The 10,807-nt window shown below is 43.1% G+C and overlaps 1 protein-coding gene and 1 long non-coding RNA gene across 2 annotated transcripts; both read right to left on the bottom strand.

Annotated features, from left to right (window-relative positions):
- Positions 1–1,521: 1,521 nt before the first annotated feature.
- Positions 1,522–2,446, bottom strand: LOC132466472 (uncharacterized). The gene is made up of 3 exons (XR_009527877.1): positions 2,129–2,446; positions 1,962–2,042; positions 1,522–1,763 (listed from the first exon to the last, which is right to left on the bottom strand). It is a non-coding gene; the product is annotated as an uncharacterized LOC132466472 (long non-coding RNA).
- Positions 2,447–5,572: 3,126 nt separating this feature from the next.
- LOC132466298 (toll-like receptor 13) lies at positions 5,573–10,700 on the bottom strand. The gene is made up of 5 exons (XM_060063446.1): positions 10,201–10,700; positions 9,764–10,145; positions 6,875–9,450; positions 6,380–6,497; positions 5,573–6,204 (listed from the first exon to the last, which is right to left on the bottom strand). Exons 3-5 carry the CDS (start codon positions 9,366–9,368, stop codon positions 5,967–5,969), a joined length of 2,850 nt encoding a protein of 949 aa, XP_059919429.1. The 5' UTR covers positions 9,369–9,450; positions 9,764–10,145; positions 10,201–10,700; the 3' UTR covers positions 5,573–5,966.
- Positions 10,701–10,807: the final 107 nt, after the last annotated feature.

Genomic DNA, 10,807 nt, shown 5'->3' on the forward strand with positions numbered 1-10,807 from the left:
CTTGCCAATGAGCTAAATGTGTTCTACTGTTGCTTTGATAGACAAAGGGACAGACCTGACACCATCCCCCACGACACCTTCTTCCATCCTTATCCCACTGACTCCCCCACCACCAGCTCTACAAGACCTCCACACCTTCATACCTCTGTGTCCCCCACCTCCCCCACCACAGTGACGACTCTCTGCCTGCATGAGTGGGACGTCCACAGGCTCTTCAGAACCCCCGCAAAGCAGCCGGCCCAGACTCTGTCTCTCTTTATCCACCCTGAAGCACTGCGCCGACCAGCTGTCTCCAGTGTTCACGAACATCTTCAACTCCTCGCTGGAGACCTGACACATGCCAGCCTGCTTCAAAGCCTCCACCATCATCCCCGTCCCCAAAAAACCAAGGACCACAGGACTCAATGACTACAGTCCCGTCGCCCTGACCTCTGTGGTCATGAAGTCATTTGGGCGCCTTGTGCTGCCCCACCTGAAAGCCATGACCGACCCACTCCTGGACCCTCCAATATCATCCGACTGCAGACACAAATGGGCGTTCCTGTGTGGTGGGCGTTCTCGTTCACGCAGACTAGAACGCCCCCCCGGCGTTCTCGTGTGGTGGGCGTTCTCGTTTACGCAGGCTGGAACGCCCCCTTCTTCTTCGTCGATCTAGTAGTATGGGCAGCATAGAACTGACGTTAGCGCCCCCTTCTTCTTCGATCTCGTAATACGGGTACGTTAGCCAGCTAAGCCTACAGAATGTTAGCTTACATTTATGTGTCGGATCTCGGCCCAAACTTTGCATCAAACTTGATATTACAACACGATCATTTCAGGGAGGCTCCATGATTGCTAAATCTAATGAGAATGTTTGGGTTGTGCAGTATGCCTACATGTTCATTATCTTTTGGGTTAGTATAGATAGGGTATTAGGTATAAGTGAGATGTTTGATATACAGTTGTTTAAGAATATGCCCACATTAAATAATGAATAGATTAAAATAACACTTGGGACATTATGCAGTTCAAATCCAGTTACCAGACACTATGAAGGCTAAAACAGTAGACCATTTGACTCCAAGTGTTCACTTACTTTTCCCACTGAATGTTTTCAATAAAGACAAAATACAGTAATTGCTCTGTAACAATTAACCTTACAACATACATCGTAGGCTAGATGTATGTTATACATCGTATAGCAATTTGTCACAAAAACAAAAATAGTAGTATTAAAATACCAGCATTTCTGGGCAGATACATTTATTACAGTAGTATGTACCTTTACAAATTTAAGGGATTGCCAAACAAGACGTCCCAAATAAAACGAAAGAGTAATAAAAGAAGATTATGCTAGGCAGACATCTTTTATGACATACCTGCCATATGCAACGTGCCTCAGTACCAGGCGTGCGCTTGGCCAATTCTTCTATTTTGAGAAGCCTTTGAGGCGTAGCGCAAGGCCACTGCCACAGCCTGCATTGTTGTAAATCTTTCTAACCGTTATGCATATGAGATTGTCTTTATTAAGCTTAAGGTCCCCTGCCAAACTGTCATTTATATATATGGAAGGGTGGAGAGGCTTGATTAGTTCTCGGAATGTGTTTGAAACCCTGTTGAACACGCCAAGCATCGCCATGTCCAGTCTCAGCGTCTCTTGTACAATTTGCTGAAGGACTTCGGGTGGTAAGAATGGCCGGTCCTCTGTTGTGCCAGATTGGAGCGTGTGGCTGAGATGGGGAGATGGAGAGGGTGAGCTTGGTGTGCCAGCTAGTCCTGCAGGGCTAGAGAGAGCGAGAGAGCCGAAAAAGAGTGAAGGAGAGAGAGAGGGAGAGAAACGGATTATAATCAACCTTCAATTCAATCACACCAACACTACCCACACCATTAAACAAAAAGGCAATCACTGATCGATCAAAAGTCTGAGAAAGAGCAAGAGAGAATATACGTAAATAGAAATGTACGGACATAGTATGTAATACCTTTCACTGCTTAGTGATTGGAAGGTGTGACTGAGATGGGGAGATGGAGAGGGTGAGAAGGAGCCAGCTAGTTCTGCAGGGCTAGAGACAGAGAGACAAGTGTATTTGCTACGCTCTTCATGAGCACCAAAAATAAGTAAATAGCAACATGGACACAGTATATAAACCTTTCAAGCATAAAGGTCTCCAACAGCTGTCCACACCACCACCTCCTGATAGAGAGCATGTCCCCCTGAAAAGTAAAGTTATGCTTTAAATGACTTCATAGCCTGATACAAATCCATGTTACAGTACTGTTTAGCAGTGTACTATGGCAGTGTAAATTATTGTGAAGATGTAGCCATCTCCCCCCGTAAGTGCAGTACCTGAAGACAAAGTAAGGTATATGACCTATTGATGCATGTTAATTGTAGCCTCCAGATAGGATGACTAAATTATTAAAAGCCTTATATTTCATGCTACACATCTGATTGAGATTTGAAAGAACTCACTCGCTGTAGAGGGGGGCTGCAGGGCCCCTAGAGGGGGCTGTAGAGGGGGGCGTCAGGGCATGGCCCTTAGAGCGGGCTGTGGAGGCTCCACCAATAAGATGCTCTCCTGGTCCTCACAGGTCTCAGTCTCTCAGCTCCCGATGGCTCCTGGTTCTGATCCAGTGGGACATGGTCTCCCTCGCCTGCTCCACTGATGGACTAAGACAAGCAGGAGTCAATCTTTCAGTAAGTGCAGCTAGTAAAACAGACTTCGAGTTTAAAAAGATGCAGTGGCTGTTGTAAAGAGTAACGTTTAAAGTATCACCTGGGGACGTAACTCGGGCGTCGTTGAGAGAGAACCATCCGGCGCCGTCCTCTCCAGCAATGTCTCTGACGTAGTGACCTGGGGGACACAAGACGTCCATTACCTTACTGTCCCCCAGCGTGGGACGGGTCTGGTGTTTAACGCATGTGTCAGGTAGAGATTTACATTATTTACTATAAAAGCTTAGTTACAGGTGTCGATGCTCTCCCCGAGGGGAGAGACCATCCCTTACAGACGGTAGGGGCTCTGGTTGCTGTGATCCTTCTGTAGGGAAACAGGATTAATTTGTGAAAGAACCTAACCCCTAACCCACATGATGAAACAGAAGGCATTTTTACACTGCCAAGCAGGTACGGTCGCTGCTTGACAGATGTTACAATTTCACTGTCTTGCCTGTGTAAAACCAAGGGGGTTTATTCCCCCTTCGTGAAGGAGTCGGCTTTCTTGGTTCAATGGAACAGGCGGGAAATAATGAAGGTAGTGGAGCACCTTTACCACCATGTAAAAGAAAACATCCTGTTTTTCTTCCTTCTCACTGAACATACATATAGCTGCCAGAAGGGGGCGTGCTGACCATTCTGGGCCTCCCCATTTTAGTGATGTATTGTTCGTTGTAATTAAAGGTTGGGTATGGAATTTGCTTTTTTGGCCATTTTTGCAAAATTACTTGAAATCCTTATCATAACCCGCTTACAGCCACTGAGTTAGAAGTACTGACATGAAAATTAAACAAGTCAATCATCTGTGGAACGGGCAGGGCTCGAAAAACTCCAGCCAATCATTTGGATTGCCACCTCGTTGCATTGGACAGTAAGTACGTCAATCAAACGGTCGTACTGCACTCCCCCTCCCCCGCGCCCCGCGCGCGACCCCTTCGTGCAGTACTCGTGACCCAGAGCTCGTGACCCAGAGCAAGCTCCTGTTTGTTGTTATCCTGCGGTAGCTACTGGAACTAGTTAATCCACATTTGGACCTAGCAGTAGAAGACAATTTCCATGGCAGACAAGACGCCACCATCCCCACCACCACCACCACCACCACCAGCAAAGAGAAGGAAAACTCTTTTTCAGAGAGTAATTGATAATAAAAACGCTGAAAGAGAAAAACTGAAATCAAGAATAATCCTAGGCGCTGCTTTCGAACGTTGGCGGCCACTGAAGGACGAGAAGGGTCTAAAAACCGATGCTTGTGTGGCGGTTGACCTAGTTTCAAAGTTTATACCGTTTATACTCGGTAATACCGGTGTTGAGACGAGTGTATTACTCGTTGTGAAAATGTCCACACCGCAGCAACCCTAGTGAAAACCAGGACTTCCAATACAATTATATGAAACAAACATACATTTTCTAAAAATAGTAATGATTTATGTGACCGTTTAATGTTTATAACATCTGGTGCAACCATAGCCGCGAGAACGTATTCTCAGCAGGGGGTGCTGGGAAAAAAAAACTCAGCCTGCACTAGACTCGCAACTCGTTACATTGATAAAAAAGATATATAGCAGCGCAGCTCAATTACACCAGTGCATGCGCGCACAGTTGAAAATCGATCGTTGTGTTCACTTCCTTCACACCATGGTTCACATCCAGCTGCTCACATAACAAGTTTAGCGCACCACCGCTACCCTCACACTTTTTCATATAACCTTTTTTCAGCACTAGGTCATATGAGCATTAAATAAATGCTGTGTCTCAAAATGCCTTGGACAGCAGCGAGGATGACTCGCTTTGCCACGGGCCGAAACAGTTCGGAGCGACCACAGCCAGAGTGTCAGGAATAGTCTTTGGTGTACACATCAGTACGGCCTATTTTCACTACTGTTTAGTGGCAATGCAGTGTTTTATTCTATGCCTTTTTATTTTCGTATATTTTTTCAATGAATACAATTTATTTATTCATAAAAACAAGATCTGGTCTTCAAATCTTTTTTCCAAATATAGGTCGTCTTACAATGGGGTTTGTGTTTATATTCGGACCAATACGGTACAGCGGGCGCTCACATGACGTTAAGCATTTCCTGGTGCATAATGTGACGCTTCAGAACCTAAAATCCCGTTTCTCCCCGTTGACACGACAACACATAACCGGCGTTTTCAGAAATCTCCACTTTGGCCGGAGTTTTTAGAAATGATCGTTTTCTGTGATAAGACAGGGCCTCGGACAGGGGGTGTTGCAGCACCCCCAAAACCCCTACTTCCCGTGGTAATGGGTGCAACTTACAGCTGAATGTAGTGCCATGTTGTTAAACGAAAACCTACGCTAGCCTGGCTCGCTCTCGCGCATCTCTGTTCGCGCTCGTGCATGATTGCGCGTCCAGGTACTTGGAATGGGTGGAGTCAGAGTCAGCGTTGAAGGAGAGGGGGTAGGACCATTTGAGTTGTGTATTTTCAAAATCTGCTGGCGTTTCGCAAATCGCATACCCAACCTTTAACTACTTAGCAAATAATTAGGGCTGTCAAGCGATTAAAATATTTAATCGCATTATTGTCATAGTTAACTCACGATTGATCGTGATTAATCGCAAATCTTTTTTCTATGCTAAATATCCCTTGATTTCTTTGTCCCATTAATTGTTCTAATTGTAATGCTCTTATCAACATGGAGAAGTGCATCGGCTTGCCTTGTGCAAATGTTTTTTTATTGATAACAACATTGGCATATACTGAAAAAAAAGCCTATAGTGCAATTAAACGATGAACATACAAACATACTGCCTTGAACATAGCAGTCAGGCTACTCCTTCTTTGTTTTGAGCCAAAGAAAAAAAAGAAATATATATGAATCGCGTGATAAAAAAATTAACGCTGTTAAAATTGGATTGCGTGAACGCCGTTAATAACGCGTTTAACTGACAGCCCTACAAATAATATAATAATGTAGTAACCAAGGCTTGACCAACAATTAAAAAAACTACTATATTGGTCCAATTTGACTAATTTTAAAAAAACGTTGTGGAATTGTTATGCCTGTTTGATCACGCTAGACAAAGAGAACACCAAACAAACATCTGCATACATATCAAGTGACTGATCCTGTCACCATTTGATTATAGCTTTCATGAAAACAGGTACGAAAGTTACTCACACAATACAGGGCAAAAATATTTAAAGGTCAACTAAACTCCTATCTTACTTTACTCTATGACAAGAAAAACTAAAGGTAAGTCCCACTCCAAGGCAGCAAGTGAGAGCAGACTGTTACTCCAACAGGCTATAGGGCCGGCCCAGACAGGAAGTGTGTGTTGTCATCATGGCTGTCTCCGCTCTCCAGAGCTCTGTGGACGTTCTGCCAGAAGAGTCCAGGGTGGCGGGCGGCCTGGGGCCAGCTCAGGTAGGTGCTCCTCCTCACCAGCTTCCTCATGCGGTAGTAAGGAGACAGCTGCTTCTCTGGCAGCTCTTCCAGGAAGAGCAGGATCAACACATCTTTCTTCTCATCCAGCAGACGGTAGCTGGAGACGGGACACATCACCACAAGGTCTTTAAACAGCATCCAAGCGGCCACTCGGACAGGACAGAGAGTCATTACGTGAAGGGAGAGAAGCTGCCACTATTCATATGGAACGTGGAAGAGATTGAGAACATCTGAACCAAACCAAAGTAAGACGGTACAGTTGCTGGTCTCACCTGGCCATCTGGATCTCCCTGGAGCACCACTCGCTCTCCAGGTAGTGTCTGCTGATCACACAGATGGTCTTCCTACTGCCATAGATAGCCTCCGTAATGTTCTCCATGATGGACGTACCTATGGAGGTCACAACAGAAGGCATTATTTCAATGACATGCATTTGAATTAAGTGTTTCAATTACCATGGGCTACTCCGTCCGTTGTATTTGATCAGATTGAAAGAAAATAGATGTCATTTGTATCTAGATACATTTGGCCAAAGTATTTTCGTATTTGAACTAATTAAAGTCACTTTATAATTAGTTAACAATTAAAGGAGGTTATTATATATTTATACTATGCTTATATTTCTTAACTCAATTTTTTCGTTTTAACTCTTGAAGTTGGTATTCGTCACATGACCTGATGCATGTCATGACTTGCATGTGCCTGGCAAATAACAGAAGGCAGACAGCACATGTAAAGATCTGGTCAATTCAGGCAGCCAGCCCTACCTGGCTGGAAGTCTCGGTGGTGCAGGCAGAGTCTCCAGCCTCGCTCGTCCTCCAGAGCAGGAAGCATTTCCCTGTGGACCCAGGCCTCATCCTGGATGTTGTATGATATGAAAGCGTCGTAGCAATACGGATTGTTTCTCTTCCTCTCTCTCATGTCATAGAGCAAGGCCATGAGGCGGTAGTAGGCATAGACCAGACGCCAGTGCAGGAAGTGGTAGCCGAAGGCAGTGAGCAGAGTGAGCAGAACCAGGCTGGTGGTGGAAATGTAGCAGAGGAAGCTGGCGTCCATCCAGCAGGAGTGCACGTCAATGTCCACGAACATAGTTCCCCTTTCGCTAAGGGGGTACGTGCACACGTACTGGTCGACATTAACGATCTGCGTTTGATCGCTGCTCAGCGCCCACAGCAGGAAGCCAGAGTTAGAGCAGTCACAGGTCAGAGGGTTAACAGAAAGATCTAGATATGTTAGGGCTGGGAGGAACTGGAAGATATTGTGATCAATAACCGTTAAGTCGTTCTCACAGAGTTTCAAACACCGGAGGCTAGTCAGGTTCGCTTGGGCCAGGAAATCTAAATTCTTGAGGGTATTCCGTGAAAGATCCAGAACCTCTAGATTTGAGATTGGCTGAAATAGCTCAGGATTTAGGTCTGAAAGGCTGCTTTCTGTTATGGCGAGACTCTTAAGCTTTGGTGTGTATATAAACGTGTCTTTATCTGGCTCCACAAGTTGGAAATTCTCAGCTGTGAGGTGCTCTAGATTCTTCATTGTTTTAAGAAAATGTATAGGAACATGAAAAGGCTTTGAACAATGCATACCTCTACATATTATGTCCAGATACCTCAAAGAAGGTAAATTTATCAAGTTTTGGTAAGAGTTTAGATCAACCCCTTTGTAGCCTTCTGGGATATTCAGATATACAGTGAGATTTCTTAACAACTGCAGTCCGCTAAAAATATTGTCCATCTGTAGTAAAAAAGACAGACTAGGAGTGTACAATCGTTCAAAATCCTTACTGTGTACATCTTCAATTATATTTAATTTTAAACAACTGAGCGATTCCAAACTTATAAAATCTCCCGTTCCAAAATGCTTAATTCGGTTTGTACTCAAATCTAAGAACTCTAGATTCTTTAGACCGATCTTAAAAGTATTGTCCAATTCCAACAACAAGTTATTGCTTAAATCCAAAACCTTTAGATCCTTTTGATATTGAAACACACAACCATCTAGTTTATCAATGTAGTTGTATGCAAGATATAGTTCTTTGAGTCTTGTTAAATTGAAGAAATCTAAGCAGCCTACCTCAGCAATGTTGTTGGCTGACAGATATAGGATTTCAAGAGACGAGAGACTGTTAAGGTCATGAGGCACGCTGGAGAGAGAGTTACCTGCCAAATCCAAGTATCTCAATTGCTTCATTGATTGTATTGAATGACTGGAGAGATTGGAGATGCGATTGGAGAATAGGTCCAACTTGGTTATCTGTGAACAGTTGGCCAGCTTCGGGTCAATGTTGACAACAGAGTTATAATGGAGGTCCAGTGACCTCAGAGAGGGGATGCTGCAGGCTGTCTTTAAGAGACCTCTGTTGATCCATTTCTCTGTGTGTAAAAGCTCAAGATGCGTCAGTGAGACCAGACTCTCTAGGAGCTTCCTCATGTCTTTGAAAGAGATGCAATGAGTTGAAGATTGAAGATGAGTTACAGTCCTGAAGAAACGAGGCTCGGGTATGTCCACCTCCATAACAGGATTTGGGCAAAGGCCATTAAAGCTTAACTTCTCAAGATGGGGAAAGACAGGTGTTGTGATGCTGAAGATTGTTAACACTGTTGAAGACAATTTGAAACCTCTGAGACTCGAGGACATGTTCAGGGGCAAATGTTTAGTCTCAAAAGAGCTGAAGGGGTTATCACTAATACTGATATAATCAATGTGTGGTAGTGGTAGTATGTACTGAATGTCAGTCATTTCTGTTAGCAGGTTTTGATCTAAATTCACCCAATGCAAGCTGGACATTGACCCAAATGCAGAGGGGGGAATGACTCTGATTCTGTTCCAACTAAGGTCCAGCACTGTGAGCTTCCACAGTCCTTCAAAGGGGTTGTTTGAGAGTTTGGTCAGTTCGTTCATAGCTATGTTAAGTTCCCTTAGCTCTAGCAAATCAATAAAAGATCCGTCTTCAATATGAGCAATTTGATTCCTGGCTAGGTTTAACACTGTAAGGTTTGGCAAATACCGGAAGTCATTCTTGTGAATTGCTTGGATTTGATTAAGATAAATGGATAACCGCGTCACACCTCTGGGAATGCCATCTGGTACCACTAACAGTTTTCTTTGAGAACAGTCAATGTTAATACAAGCCGAGTTAGACCTATTCTCAGAGAAAGGTATGGTGCAGTTTTTTAGCAAGTAAGAAAGTGAAGGATTAAGATAAAGCATGGAAAAAAGAAAGACAGCTACATTTTGTAGAATGCAACATCCCACTAGCGACATGGTCTTCTTCAAAGTGATCACTGCCAGGTCCGTTTGGTAGTAGATGTGGAGCAGAGTGGAATGGTAACAAGTCCAATACACACTACAAACACATAAAAGATTGATGAATAAAAAGCTTAATCAATATTGTTAACATTATTATAATTATAATAATATTCATTATTATTATTGCTTTTTATTTGTTAACTATCCATTCATTGCCCTTGTGAATTGCAATGAATTCAGATACTTTATTCACGTATCAGCATTTTTCTCTAGGCTGCCTACAGCTGTCGACCTTGGGGATTGAACCCAGTAGTTTTCCTTAGGGGTTGAACTCCTATCCCTACACTCTTCGCCTGGAAAATGATGAAAGAAGTAAAATTATGGAAGTTGATTTCGATTGTTATACTCACAGTTTTCCCACAGAATGTCCTCTTCTGCTAACAGTGATCAACTCAACAGGACCTCGTGAATGGTGACTGTAGGAGTTTTCAGAGGTTTGAAGAGGTGTTGGTTTAACTTCACTGGGGAAGGACCACTGACTGTATGCTACTGATAGATCATACCAATGTTATTATTTCACCATTGTTTATCCAAGGGTAGTTAACTGAGCAGTGAGAACAGGTGCACTTTTTTTTGCAAATGCAAATAAATACTAAAATAGCTCTGTATTTCCAAAAATGATAAAAGGGCCCTTCAATTAAATCTTCAATATTGTAAAAAGATAAAACCTTGTCTACTGCATTACCGTAATCATTAGTGCTTGTTGGCTAGCATGTTTAATCTGATGCTCGTCTCGATATCCAGTCTCTCTTGTGAGACTCGTTAATCTGAGGCTCACTTAGGCTACCCAGGTGGAAATAGCAAAAACTTGAGCTGTCCTTCGGGATCTAATCCAGTACGTTTTGCTTGCGAGTTTAACCCCTACTCACTACACTTTTCATCTCGTAATTGATGAACACTTTTCTAATTTAATAAATGCATGTCCAGTTAAATTACTTAAGTAGGCTATATATTTTCATTACACACAGTTTGAAGTATTTCCTCTTCTGCTAACACTGATCAACTCTACAGGATCTGAATATTTTTGATATTTGCATGAGGTTTCAGAGGTCTGGTTTCACTTCCCTGCGGTAGGACTGTAGGCTACTGATAAATATTATTATTACTCTTGTTTATCCAAGGGAGTTGAGCACAGATGCACGTTTGCATCATATGATCTTATGTGCTGCTGCTGCTAGCTTACATATGAGCTTACTTCTTTTCGTGTGTTTATGCATAAACACACAAGAAAAGAAGTAAGCTCATATGCAAGCGACAATTGTAAATAAAAACCGATTTAAAATAATAGGAATAAAGTTGTGTAAAAAAACACCAATCACAAACTACAAAAGACTAAATATCTAAGAACTGACCAGGGTCTATGCACCAGGTGAGGGGCTCGGTTAATAACGCCT

Source organism: Gadus macrocephalus, chromosome 10, assembly GCF_031168955.1.
Source record: "Gadus macrocephalus chromosome 10, ASM3116895v1".
NCBI classification, from domain to species: Eukaryota; Metazoa; Chordata; class Actinopteri; order Gadiformes; family Gadidae; genus Gadus; species Gadus macrocephalus.